The sequence below is a fragment of the Mandrillus leucophaeus genome, unplaced genomic scaffold, assembly GCF_000951045.1.
Source record: "Mandrillus leucophaeus isolate KB7577 unplaced genomic scaffold, Mleu.le_1.0 Scaffold1963, whole genome shotgun sequence".
NCBI lineage: Eukaryota > Metazoa > Chordata > Mammalia > Primates > Cercopithecidae > Mandrillus > Mandrillus leucophaeus.
Genome location: NW_012101991.1, coordinates 2,483 through 17,541, shown reverse-complemented (window position 1 = coordinate 17,541; position 15,059 = coordinate 2,483). Strand labels below are relative to the sequence as shown.

At 37.7% G+C, this 15,059-nt stretch overlaps 1 protein-coding gene across 1 annotated transcript; it reads right to left on the bottom strand.

The window, feature by feature from the left end:
• Nucleotides 1–2,324: 2,324 nt before the first annotated feature.
• On the bottom strand, nucleotides 2,325–10,542 carry LOC105538648 (protocadherin-23-like). The gene is made up of 4 exons (XM_011978546.1): nucleotides 10,415–10,542; nucleotides 8,287–8,573; nucleotides 7,148–7,280; nucleotides 2,325–5,109 (listed from the first exon to the last, which is right to left on the bottom strand). The coding sequence occupies exons 1-4, from the start codon at nucleotides 10,515–10,517 to the stop codon at nucleotides 2,486–2,488; spliced, it is 3,147 nt and encodes a 1,048-aa protein (XP_011833936.1). The 5' UTR covers nucleotides 10,518–10,542; the 3' UTR covers nucleotides 2,325–2,485.
• Nucleotides 10,543–15,059: the final 4,517 nt, after the last annotated feature.

The following is a 15,059-nucleotide window of genomic DNA, read 5'->3' as shown; positions in this document are numbered from 1 at the left end:
CAAGAGACAACTGTCTTTTATTTTATAGCTTATGAATTTGGGACTTAATATGATTTTCCACTAACAAGTTCTGTACCCCCTCAGAGTGCTAAAGCCAGTGCACAGATCAGCAAAGTAACCGAGAACATATGAGGCAAGTTAATATTAAACTTGAAGGAAAAATGTACAAATTATATTGTTTACTTAGGAAAAAAAGCACTCTAGTTGAAAGGGCTGACATACGATTTATTGCGAACACTTAACCAGCGTGTTCACATTTTTACCCCCAATCCCACTTGTAGTACTTGTTTGGTGGCGTTGTGGCACTGGATACAAATTAATAAATCCATCAATTAAAAATCCATTAAATATTGGTAAAAAGCTCTATTACATGTCTTCTGTTTTTATGAAATGGCTGGAAAACATACAGAACACATCCATAATGGGTAAATAAATCACAGTAATAAATAACTTAGGGAATAGGTAGACGAATAACTCTTTTTAAGCATAAGTAAATGAAGAACCTGTTTAATTTAAAAACAACAAAATGTTCTTGGTTTCCGGAAATAATTCTATTGTGAAAAAACTTCCATATATAATTAAGAAAAAATAGTATAGGGTTTCTTTCTATGCTCAAAGCAATGTTTTCAAAAGAGTCAAAGAGATAATAAATACTGGAACACATAAATGATTAAAAGTGTGTGTGTGTTTTTTTTTTTTTTTACATAAGTCATGAAATCTTATTCCCCAGATGCCAAGAAGAAAAGGAGAAACATGTATCAGTCCCATAATATTTAAATTTTCCACTCCTAAAGGATTTTTCCTAGGATTTCAGGCTTATTCAAAAACCTTCATGTTTCATACAATTTGTAATGTAGCTTTATACATTTGTTCTCAATCTGAGTCAGCATAGATAGATAATAGAAAATATCAGCATAGGAAGCTGTAGGATTATTTCTCTACAAAATCAGGTATCAAACACTGCACCCTGCAATATTTTTTTAGTAAAGAGAAATTATGTCACAAAATTTCACAGATGAGGCCTATGGAGAAGAACACAAAGGAACTATTTCTGTAGTAGAAGCCCATCCTAACTACTAAGAAAGCTACACGATACCCTTTATATTTCACATTAGAATTTCTACACTGTTAGCCTAACACCTGGCCCTGGTGCTGACCATGGGAGGAGGACTTCTGAACCACCATCATCAGGATGCACTCCGCCTTCCTGAAAGGGATGAGAATCTGCAAGGGATTCCCAGGCTCATCAGAAAGAAGGCTAGAGCACTGTATTTGAGCACCATCTAGCACTGCTATATTTCTAAAACAGTAATTGTACAGAGTCATTTTAACCATGTGCCAAACTGCTCCATCTAATGACAATTAAAGCTGTACACAAGTGTGAGCGAATGGTAAAAAGACTTCTGACTTCTATTCTTAACTTTTATAGTAGAAACATTTCCATAAAAAACTTATTTTAAAAATATATTGCTAGATTATGAGATTTATCATTAGCTAATAACATGATTTTTTTTATCTACACAAACTTTAAAAACTGACATTGAGTGGATAAATTATTTCACACAAAAGTTACTGTACCTAGAAGAAAATAAAATGAAGAAATTGCTATAAATTAACCTTTGAAGTTTAACGTCTTTACCCATACCGACTTATAAGACAAGCCCTGAAAAAAAAGTCATTCTGTTTGTAAAGAAGGCCAAGATACTGTATCTCAGGTGGTAGCAAACCACACAAATATTGCAAGTATCAATCCTGGCCTTCTATCAGGAACGTGCATTTCTGGTTTATTTAATCAGGGATAATTATTTATATTACCTACCATTATAAATCTTATTTGTTTCTCCCTATTGGCACAGAGTTATGACAAATTTCATTCTGAAATTTTTATTAGTTTTCCAAAAGACTCCACATTGAAATTCAATTATGGCTAAACTCCACAGGTGTAGTGTAAGGGGAAAAATGGAGAAACGCTCCTCTAAATATATCAGATCCACCGACTGTTGCTTTATCTTAAAACGAAAGTTTATCCCTCTAGACTTCCCCTCTCTGTTATAATATGTTTTCACCTAAACTCATTCCCTATTTAGCCTTTACTAATTTGTTTTCGATATAGCAGTGACCAGCAGCAACGTGACCAGAGTACACTACACTTTGTTTCCATATAAACATTCAGGCAGTCAGTTAAGTTCACTGTGTCCTTTGGAAGTCTAATCATACAGACAACAGGTCTGACAGAATATACACTACTTGATATATACAAATGTGAGTCCTGAGAGCAACACATAAAGATTAAAAGAGGAAATAACTTTTCATTAAGGCTGGAAGAAATTTGAGAAACTTTAATGGGGAAGTTTTAAAAACTCTAACTAAATTATAGTACTTGCTTTTCGATAAAAATGAGCCCAATATCGAGTTGCTGGCTTGAAAATGTTTTGTTCATTCATTCATGACCAATGGTGAGCAGGTACTTGGCATCCCAGTTGTTTTATATTTGAACTTCATCTTCTGCTTTAAGTTCATGGCATGTACCACTGACGTGTGTTCCTAATAATTCTCCTTCTGACAACAGTGGAGACAAGGCAGGAGGCTGCATGGTCAATAGGGAAAGAGATGGAGAAAAACTGGGAGTCATGGCTTCTGGCAGAGAACCGAGATGGTAAGGGATGGGAGAGCGTGGGTGTTTTGGAGGTACCTGCCCCAGGGTTACTGCCGGCATTCTTGGTGGGACTGCTTTAATCCCAGGCTGGGCTACTGCTGTTATCAAAGGGGGTGGAAAAACAAAATATTTCTTCTCTTTTGGAATGCCAGGAATATGCAAATGTTCATCCTTTAGTTTTGCGATATCATTAAACACTGAGGCAAGAGGTTGAAACTTGGGTTCCCAACTGAGAAGATAATTCCAGTGATAGTTGCCTCTTCCATCATGATCAGAGGTTGTCTGAGTTGAAAGAGCTGCACACCTTACTTCCTGATCACCTGAAATAAAGACAGACTCTTTTCTAACATCAGCCAGGATGCTCTCTTTTGCTTCTCTCTTCTGAACTGTCTGGGGTAACACATTATTTTGAGCACAGGTGGTGCTGCAGCCTTCCCCTTGATCTCCTTCCCCAAATGTTTGATTGGCTTCTGCTGTTTCAGCAGTCACCATCACCTCGGTTTCCCCAGATAGGCAGGAGAGCTGGTCTGAGTCCCTCGGGATACCCGAGTCTGGCACCCTGGACTCGCGGTCACTCAGAGCTGAGTCTGAGCCCTTTCTGTAGGGATGCTCATTTATCCTCTGGATTTCCTTATCTTCTGCAGTTTCTCCTTCCACAGAACAGTGGCCACTGGAGTTTGAGGGTCTGTACCAATTGACAATGTCCTTCTCTATGATACTTATGAAACTCAACCATTCCGGTGTGGCATCCACAGGGACCACCTCATTACTGCAGTCATCAGTTTTCTGGAAGGCTTTGAGCACACTGGCATCCTGGGTCATTCTCAAGTTCATATCTAAAGATGAGGTTTTCTTCTCATCATAATTATTTATTGTGTCCTTTTGTTTATGTCTTAAAATCAGTACAAGTAGAATGCAGATGAGTATCAGAAACACTAAAAAGGAGACCACCAGGCTGATTGAAAAGCTGCTGGCGAATACTGCCAAGGGTGTTCCTTCAGAGGAGAAAGACACATTCACAAAAACAGTGCAGGATGCAAACTTGGAGTCTGGTTTAGGACTATGAGCGATTATTTTCATTTCCATGGTGTCTTCTTTGTTGAGGTGACTTTTTATTAAGGGAAGGGCTCTAATCAAATAAATATTTCCATTGGTTTTATTTACTGAAAAGAAAGGAGATGAAGTTCCAAGGGAGTAAAGAATGACTCCATCAATACCAGCGTCTGCATCTGAGGCTTCCACTCTGCCGATCAACTGTCTGTCTTTATTCTTTTCTGGGAGGGTGAAAAAGTACTGATCTTGAGTGAAAATAGGCTCAAATTCATCTATCCCTTCAATATCCACCCAGACCACCAAGGAGGCTGTTGCATCACCTTTGTCTTTGGCTTGGACTGTGAGGCAATATTTATTACCATTTTCATAGTCAAGGATTTGCTTAGCATGAATATCCCCTGTCAAAGGGTCAATGAGGAAGAGATCGTGATCATAAGACATTCCGTGAGTGAGAAAACAGGGTGATATAATAGAATAGGTCAATTCTCCATACGGACCTGCGTCAAAATCGAGAGCACTTATAGAGCATATGGTAGAGGAAATAGGCAGATTTTCTGGAACAATACAGTTGAAGCTTGAGAACATAAACTGAGGTGCATGGTCGTTATCGTCCAGGACATTGACAAACACAACTGCAAAAGAAAAGTGTTTCTTTTCTGCATCTGAAGCTTGGACAGTTAAGGTGAATTTTGCCATTTCTTCATAATCCAGAGGTTTAACCAAATAAAGAACTCCAGTGTTTTCTTCTAAGTAAAAATGTCCCTTCTCATTTCCAGAGATGATGTGGTAGATGATTTCTGCATGTGACCCTGTGTCACGGTCATTTGCTGAGACCACAGTGATGTGACTCCCTAGAGGGGTACTTTCCTTGACATGGGTGTGATAGCTCAGGCTGCTGAAGTTTGGAGGATTGTCATTGACATCAAGTACTTGTATTGATATGACAGCTGTGGAACTCAATGGAGGGCAGCCACTGTCAGATGCCAGAATGACAAGTTCATGGTTTGCACTTGTTTCTCTGTCCAGACTGTGAAGCAACACAAGATAACCAACTTGCTTATAAGGATATTCTGAATGAATGAAATTAGTTTCCACATGAAAATTGTTCTGTAAATTACCACTGATGATGGAATATTCAACATATGTGTTTTCATGGGTCCAGTCATGGTCGATGTTTGAAAATGTAACAAGCGTGCTTCCAATCAGAGCATCCTCACTTAGGCTAAGATTATAGGATTTGACTGTGAATTCAGGGGCATAATTGTTCATATCTTGTATTCCTATCTCCACTAATGTAAGAGATCTTAGGTCAGGATTTCCACCATCACTGGCTTCAACAAGAAATTGAGTTGTTGATATTTTATCCGGAAGCAATATGGGACTGATAGTAAATATTGTGCCTGAAAAATAAGACATAGCATTTCAACACTGTGAGATGCAGTTTTGATGATCCATTTAATCAGCAGTTGATTATTCAATGTCTACTAATATGTGTTTAATTCTTTGTTAGATTTGTTAAGTCACAACCAATGATGACTCCCAATAGAAACACAAATTATTCTATTTATATGTTTATAACATGTAAGATACAGAAATAATATTCATGACATTCACTCTGTGAAATATGTGTGCTGCTTGAGGTTGCTTCTGCCACAAATTTCTCTGAATTTTATTTTTTTATAGTAAGTTGTTCCACTATTCTTAAAAAAATATTTTTTTGTTTGTAAAATTTGTACCCCATTTTACTACCCACAAACACATGTATAGAGATATTCTGGGATACAGATACTTATTCTGGAAATAGTTGTTGATACTCAAGCCAAATGAAAGCAGTAAAAATGATAATGCTGAATTACTATTACACTATTGCTTAATTAGAGAGATGAGCTTTTCCTACAGATCATGCAAGTCGGTTTTTCCCTTACTGCTGAAATGTAATTAATAAAGTTTATTGTACTAAATACAGAAATATATAATTTTTATAAATATGTGTGTGAAAACATTTTTAAGATAAATATGTCTTAAGGATGGTCACTAAGAAAGAATACAGAATGCTGACATTTAAATGCCACGTTTTCAATTAGAGTCCCACCATGAGCTAAATTGGCCAGCATTCAATGTTTTAAAAATATTTGAATCAATAGCTTAGTGTGTTTAATGTTTTAAACATTGCATTTAATGTTTTTAACATTGCACTTAATGTTTTAAACATTGCATTTAATGTTTTAAATTAAACATTTAATGTTTTAAAAATATTTGAATCAATAGCTCAGTGTAAAATTTGTCAATAGCACGTCAAGTAAAAGTGTTGCTAAGGATTAAGTGCTCAGAAGGACTGCCTTGAACACTGATTTGCTGTGGCCAGGGTGGCAGTTGCCATCATCTGAGACTAGAGAAAGAGATAGAGACAGATAGACAGAGAGAGAGAGATGGAGAGAAAAGAGGGTGAGTGGTCGGGTGGGGATAGAGACTGAAGAATAGAAAAGCCAAATTCCTGATATGCTTGTATTCATGCAGTGATTGTTCATCCATAGGCAACATGATATATGACGTACTTCTCCATTTACGACACTTGGTGGGCTTCGTGCTGGTATTTTGGGACGAATTCCCCTTTCAGGTAATCCCAAGGTTAATTTTTAAATGAACTCTCACTTGTGAAATGACGCAATAGTGGACAGAGATGGGGAACACAGACTGTGATGCCTCCCAGGCCCTGTTATTTTCTAGTGTGCTCTGCTAGGGACATTGTTTTGCTAATTATTCATCTTTATAAAATTTAGCTTTTAATGTCCACTCACTGTTCAACTTTCTGTATATACTGTTTAATTGAATGTGGAATCACTTGCCTGAAGGCATTTCACAACCACAAATGTCTTGGTCTCTGATGAAAAGACAAAAAGCCTTGGGAAGCATCAAATAAACCAAAACACCACAGTGGTTTCTAGTTGGTAGAGATGCTTAAATAATTTTCCTTTTTAAATTATTCTTGTGTTTATTGAATATATAATGATATTACTGATTTTTTTTTAACTTGGCTTGGGAAAAAAAGCATCCAAACTCTAGTAATATGAAGTCTTCAGCACTAACTTAATCCGTTCAACATCATTTTGATTCTTGCTGAATCCTGGGATAATTGCCTGAACTGTGCTTGATTGGGCAGATGAAACTGGGTATTTATTATATTGGGGTCTCTGAATTTGTGAGCATTTACCAGCATTTAAAGAGTGACATTTACTTTCTAGCCACTGAGATGTTGGAGAAGAGAAATAACACTGGCATTTGCTACCACAACACTTGATGTGAAGAGTAATAAAACAGTTGTGCTTATAATTCCATGGGGGGTGGGGAACATTTTTAGAGGCATTTAGAAAGGGTTATTTCAGGTTTCTACTTTGAAACCCAAACGTATGAGCATGAATGCAGCTATAAATAACTCACCATTCTTAGGATCAATGGAGAATTCCTTAGAAGAGGATATAATTCTGTAAGAAATGTTCTCATTACTTTCTAAGTCTGTAGCTGACACAGTCAGCACTGAATAGCCCACAGGTATTGATTCAGGAACTGTGACCTGAGGGAAAAAGAGAAAAATAGGGACATTGTGCTTAAAGGCTGAAGGCCTCTGCCTCCCCAGTTCAAGTGATTCTCCTGCCTCAGCCTCTCGAGTAGCTGGGACTACACGTGCCTGTTACCATGCCAGGCTAATTTTTGTATTTTCAGTAGAGATGGGTTTCACCATGTTGGCCAGGCTGGTCTTGAACTCCTGATCTCAGGTGATCTGCCCGCCTCAGCCTCCCAAAGTGCTGGGATTACAGGCGTGAGCCACCACGCCTGGTCAGAAAAAAAATAAGTTTTAAAAATAATTTTATTCAGTTTTTTTTAACTACGAAAAAAAGTTCTTCTAAACTATTTCTATGCGGCAGAAGATAGTTAATACATTCACTAATATATTATTACATTACATGCATGGCATAATTCAAGCAAGCCTTCACAGGGGATCATTACTTAGGTTACCCTCCCCTTGTGTTTACACTTAAATTTTGCATTTGCTACCTTCAAAAGTTCTGGAGTCCATTTGTGAGTATTGAGTTGAATGCTATCCTGGCCCTTACTTCTACATATAGAACATATACTATGCTCTACAGGCTAAAATTTCCACTTTATAGTTTTCTTCGTAATTTTTTTTCTGTAAAATTTTAATCAATGCATTCCAAAAATATGCCTATGAAAGAAAGAATTTTCCCAAATTAACTGCAGATAATGCAAACAATCTTATCAGTGGTTTTTGCAAATATTAGGCAGGTTCAAATTGTCATGACAAACTGGACTACAACCTCTAAAAACTAAAAAAAAAAAACAAAACAAAACAAAACAAAAAAAAACATATGTAGTAAACTAAACCGAATGAGACATTCATTTCCATATGTTCTTATAGACTCCATGATATTAAGTGCAAAACCCACAGCATTAACTTAGGGACTAAAAACAGTAAATGCTGTCTATCGGCGATGGAAGACTTACATCATTCTCTATTCTTTCTAGTTTTGGCTGTGGTTTCATCTCTTTAAGCCCTTTACCTGATAGAAATCTCGAGAAAACACTGGTGGATTATCATTGACATCCAGCACATGGACTACGAGTGCTCCCTCTGTGCGGTGCACCGAATCAGAAATTTGGATGAGCAGCTTATATTCAGTCACTTCTTCAAAATCCAATGTTTTCACCAACACCACCACTCCAGTGTTCTGATCAATAGCAAACTTGGTTCCAGGATTACTCTCTTTGGCAAAACTGAATATGAAAGCTGAATTCAAATCCACATCGTGAACTGACACATGAGTCACAACTACACCAGGCAAAGAATCTGAAATAGTCATGACCAGTGTCAGTCTCCATTAAAATTCATCCTTTGAAATACATTTCTTTACTAGTTCCATCCAAGTATTTTTATTCCAAGTCCAACATGATTTGCTCTTTCTTGGCCTGATTTCTCATACAAAGCTCATTATGCACTGAACAAAAACTCTGAAGAATTTATGAGACCAATAAAAGTGAAAATTTACCACTGAGTAGGGAATTGAGGAGGTAGGGTATATTCAGTTTTTATATGACATTATTTTCATTATATGCTTACAACACAATTCCAGTACCAAGAAACATCCTAAGCCACTTATTTATAATATACAGTTTCTGTATCAAAATCATATCTTTATGGGGGATATGAATGGGATGAAGGGTATTACTCAGGACATTAATACAAAACATGGCATTTTCAAAAGTAGGCCAGATTTAAATATTTGGGCACTAATGTTCAAATTAGATATTTATTTATATTTGTTTTTGTACAATTGTTTATTTTGGAGTGGTGCACACACTGCTTCCTTTTATTAAATCTGACTCTCAAAATTATTAAAACGATAGAAAAACAAAGTCTACATAGTACTAGTGAGTAAAGCAAATCTCAAATATTATTCACCAAAAAATTACAAAAGAGATCACATGTTCAGTGCCTCACTCACCACATACATTCTCTAGCCTAAACAGCCTGTGAAAAGGACTTTGTTTTTAAGCTTACAGATATGTACAGCTAGAAAGAATATGCCAAGATGCTCAGAATAGTTCCATTGTATATGAAACCCATAATTTTCCATTTTCAAGCTTGAACACTCTTGATGTGCACCAACCACACCATACCCTATTCAGTATGTTTTGATTTATGTAGTTTCTTCTTGTGATATACTTATATTAGGCCCATTGCTATATTTTAACACTAATTGCGTGTGCTGAAAAACAGAACCTTCAATAAAATCAAATGAAAATATATCAAATATGCAAGAGGCAAAACTGGAGAATTTATTTGATTTGTAGGCTATTGATAAGATTTGTAGATATCTCTATGCATAGACATTTCTGGAATATTTCCCTCTGTGAGAGTGATGGTTGTAATCTGTTTAGAAAGTGAGCATAATAAAATATTAGAAACATTTTAGGAATTAATTTAGTATTAAGAGTGAAGTAGAGAGGCAAGCAAGGGGCCACCATTATTTTCAACTTCAACTATAAAGACTTAGGTCGTGTTTCACCAGCGCAGCTATTGACTGTGGACAACTTTGGGTCCACAGACTATGGGATCATTGTACAACCCACAGACCCAAATAGTGAAGATTAACCAGCACCTCACTTAAAAATTTCTAGTTTCAACCTCTACCATCAGTGTGGTACAAATGTTGAAGATAAGGTTATTCTGGGAAAAATGATGGCTTTTTGCAATAAACATCTAATTCACTAATTAGTTGTTATTAGTATCCTGAGAAGACTGACAGAGCTATGAATGTTGATTCTTCTTAGAGGAGGTTCACAATGGTTATCACAGCCAACAAAATATGCTTCTTCATAGAGTGGATATAATTTGTAAGAAATGTCTGCATTATAAACAGATACTATAAGGGATGATGGGTGGAGCATGGGGACTTGGCCTCCAGATGATCTGAGTACAAATCTCAGCTTTAACATTTTACTCCTTTGACATTTAATATTTAACTTACGATCACCCATTTTCTATTTTGCAAAATGAAGACAAAAATGATCTAGTTTGCATGGTTGTTGAGGATTAGCACTCATGTTAATACAGTGTCTGGCTAAAGAAAATAGTAAAAAATATTATACAAGTTAATCAAAACCACTATGCCAAATTGTCACACTTACCTTCTGCAATTTCTACTGCCTCAGAGGGGAGAAAAGCTGGGGCATTATCATTTATATCAGTCACCTGTACCTTGATTATAGTCGTATTAGAAAGCCTGGGCATCCCTTTATCTGTGGCTTGGACAATCAAGCTGGTTTAGAAAAAGAATCAAAGAATGTGATTCATCATCCAGGAATTAGAAAAACAACATAAATATCAAATATCTAGTTGAAAATTTTAAAATGAGCTGACTAGCTACTTTTATTTCTCTCTTGGATTTTCTAAATGGCGTCATTTAAAATGTATTTCATAAGAATGGCACCCTGAAATTTATTTGTTTTTGGCATGTTCAGAGAACCAAATCCAGCAAGCTGCCAGAGATCATGAGGCATTAAAGTCAAAATGGACCATTTCGGAGAGCCAGACTGTAAAATTCAATCCTGTCCTGCAATGAATAATCTAAAAAAATAGAAACACCAATACCTGTACTTTGGATGAGTAGACTGTCTCCACCCTGCCATGTCATGGTCTGGATACTACTACATATTTCCATCTCACTGAACCAACGAAAGATGTAGCCACTAAAAGATGCTTTGTACTGATACTTTTGGATCCAAATAGCAAATCCATCGAAATGCTAGAATTCAGACAGGACGCCGCTATGATGAACACACTTACAGAAGATGCATGATTGGCTAGGATTGTAAAGTAGAGGTAAAAGTCCATGATCTGAAAGAATTTACATAGACTGATTTAATCTCTCTTGGATGATGCTACATTGAGCTTCTCCATCAAACAAACTACAAACCTTATTACTGTCTTCAACTTCTCCCGTTCTCTCACTACCCTTCCAACGTCCAACTAATTATGTCTCTTATCGGTATTACCTCCTGGATGTCACTTGAATTAGTGTTCCCAGCCATTTCATTCCTACCTTCAGAGTGCTCATGTATGGTAATCACATTTCGCTTTGTCTTGGAGTGAAGAATTTCCTGGGACATGACCTTGCAGTGTTTTTAAAACCAAGATACTCCAGGCAAACTGGACATGGGACTTTCAGTGCTACATCCACTAAAGTCCCAGGCAAACCTGGACAAGCCAGTCCCCTGTAGCCTCAGCCCCTCACCATTTTTACCTGGAATGCTCTATATTTATTGTATCCTTTCTTACCAGGAATACCTGATAAATTACGAACCTCCCTACTGTGAGTCACCTCTTGTTCCATCCACCCTCTATATTGCACTCAGTTGCTCTAACTAAAATCCTAATTTGAAAACCTGACCTCCCTATTTAAAACGCTTCTTTTGCTCTCCATGTCTCTAAGCAGTTATCCAACCCCTGAACATGTTCACATAAACTTTTTTGTCCTTGCTTTTACATGGAATCCTAGCCCTTACACTTTCTTGGTTTTCAAAGCTCACATCTCTGGGAATTTTTCATGGACCTTTCATTCGATTTAAATGCACCTTTATGTATTCCCATAGTGCCCTGTATATTCTTCTGCCATAGCAATCATCACTCTTTTTTCTTCATAACATATTTGTCTGCCTCTTCTGTAAGTTTATTAAGGGCAGGGAGCTGCCTTATTTGCTTTTCTTTAGTAAGTATTGAATGTTGGTTTCTCAATATTTCCCCAGGGTTATACACATATTACATGACAGAGCTGGGATTCAGGCTCATGTGTTGGTCAACTGGAAACCTATGCTTCATGATACTTGTTGAACATACCTCTCTTACTGTGTATACATCATATTCTAATGTATAATTATTGGCTTATTTTTCACTCCCCTCTAAACACGATGAAGGCTAGGAGGGCGACTGAGTAATAAAATGAGTTATTAGTGAGAAGATGCTCTTTATTTCAGAAGTGGAATTAGTCTTAGCCAGTTGTGGGGGCTACCTTTTAAGAAACTAAGTCTTGAAAGTTGATACACTTTCACTTTGTTTTCATTGTTAGCTCACTTGATAAATGTTCTTTCTCTTTCCAATCCTAAATTTAAAAATGACATAAAATAAACATCGACTCTGTCTTGGTTTGCATTCCACTTAATATTAAATGATCAGTGCTTAAATCTACTATTCATGAAGAACACAGACTGCCTTCTGCATTATCAGAGTTGGAATATTAGTAGAATAACCACCTGAATATCACACTTATGGAGCCTAACTTCTGGAATAATTATATGTGGAAAGTTTATTTTGTTAGTATGAATGTCAGTCAGATACATATGGAAATATTTTAACAAAAATAATCAACTCATACTGCTCTCTCCCCTGTTGCTTGCACCTCTCAATGTCATCTAAAGTCTCAGCCAAGACATCAAAGTTAAGTTTCTATCAACTCTTCTACTGTAGCCATAATTACCATTATTTTCACAATGTTACAACTTCAGGCATCCTACATAATGTCTTGTCAGATTAAAAAGAAGTGAGATTCTTTGACATGGAGAGAAATATGTTGCTTAGCATGAAACTAAATGGGAAAGGAAAAGGTTTCTCAATGACTTGAAGAAAAAATAAAAAATATGAAGGTAGATGCGCAGCTATTCTGTACACAACCTATGCAAGACTTCAAGTCATCTATGATGGCTCTTTTGCAGTTGTGAAACTGTTGGTTGTAGCCAGTCCAACTCACTCCATGTTCCACAACTGTTGCCCTGATTACTATTGCATTTTTTTCCTATTCTATCAACCATGAGAAGCTTCTTTTACCATGTTAAACTTTAAATAAGGCCTTTGACCAGGAAGGATCTTTTTGATTGTCTTAACAAGTACTAAACTTGTTGGTAGAGGGTTTTTCAAAACTCTCAATTGTATCTTAAATGTCTAGCAAGAATTTTCTATTCCTTCTGAAATTCTGAAAAGAATTAAAATATCAGCCACTAACAGAAATAAATACGAAAAGAAAAACTATGATTTCTGGTTAAAGATTGCAAGCTGACTACACAGGTTTTATCTTCTCTTCCTCTCAAGATTCTTCTAAAACGATATAAAAAATCTTTTATAATAAGTTATGGGATCCGCACCAAGACGGCCGAATAGGAACAGCTCCAGCCTCCAGCTCCCAGAGTGAGCAATGCAGAAGATGGGTGATTTCTGCATTTCCAACTGAGGTACCAGGTTCATCTCACTGGGGCATGTCGGACAGTGGGGGCAGGACAGTGGGTGCAGCCCAACGAGTGAGAGCCAAAGCAGGGCAAGGCATCGCCTCACCCGGGAAGTGCAAGGGGGAAGGGAATTCCTTTTCCAAGCCAAGGGAAACTGTGACACACAACACCTGGAAAATCGGGTCACTCCCACCCTAATACTGTGCTTTACTGAGGGTCTTAGCAAACAGCACACCAGGAGATTATATCCTGCACTTGGCTCAGAGGGTCCCAGGCCCATGGAGCCTCCCTCATTGCTAGCACAGCAGTCTGATATCTAACTGCAAGGTGGGAGCGAGGCTGGGGGAGGGGTGCCTGCCATTGCTGAGGCTTAAGTAGGTAAAGCAGCTGGGAAGCTCGAACTGGGTGGAGCCCACCACAGCTCAAGGAGGCCTGCCTGCCTCTGTAGATTCCACCTCTTGGGATAGGGCATAGCCAAACAAAAGGCAGCAGAAACCTCTGCAGATGTAAATGTCCCTGTCTGACAGCTTTGAAGAGAGTAGTGGTTTTCCCGGCACGGAGTTTGAGATCTGAGAATGGACAGATTGTCTGCTCAAGTGGGTCCCTGTCCCCCGAGTAGCCTAACTGGGAGACATCCCCCATTAGGGGCAGACTGACACCTCACACCTCACATGGCTGGGTACACCTCTGAGACAAAGCTTCCAGAGGAATGATCAGACAGCAACATTTGCTGTTCAGCAATATTCACTCTTCTGCAGCCTCCACTGCTGATACCCTGGCAAACAGGGTCTGGAGTGGACCTTGAGCAAACTCCAACAGACCTGCAGCTGAGGGTCCTGACTGTTAGAAGGAAAAATAACAAACAGAAAGGACATCCACACCAAAACCCCAACTGTACATCACCATCATCAAAGACCAAAGGTAGATAAAACCACAAAGATGGGGAAAAAGCAGTGCAGAAAAACTGGAAATTCTAAAAACCAGAGCACCTCTCCCCCTCCAAAGGAATGCAGCTCCTCGCCAGCAACGGAACAAAGCAGGACAGAGAATGACTTTGATGAGTTGAGAGAAGAAGACTTCAGACAATCAAACTTCTCTGAGCTAAAGGAGGAATTATGAACCCAGCACAAAGAAACTAAAAACCTTGAAAAAAGATTTGATGAATGGCTAACTAGAATAATCAATGCAGAGAAGTCCATAAATGAACTGTTAGAGCTGAAAACCATGACATGAGAACTACGTGACAAATGTACAAGCTTCAGTAACTGACTCAATCAACTGGAAGAAAGGGTATCAGTGATTAAGGATCAAATGAATGAAATGAAGTGAGAGGTTTAGAGAAAAAGGAGTAAAAAGAAATGAACAAAGCCTGCAAGAAATATGGGACTATGTGAAAAGACCAAATCTATGTCTGATTGGTTTACCTGAAAGTGACAGGGAGAATGGAACCAAGTTGGAAAACACTTTGCAGGATATTATCTAGGAGAACTTCCCCAACCTAGCAAGGCAGGCCAACATTCAAATTCAGGAAACACAGAGAATGCCACAAAGATACTCC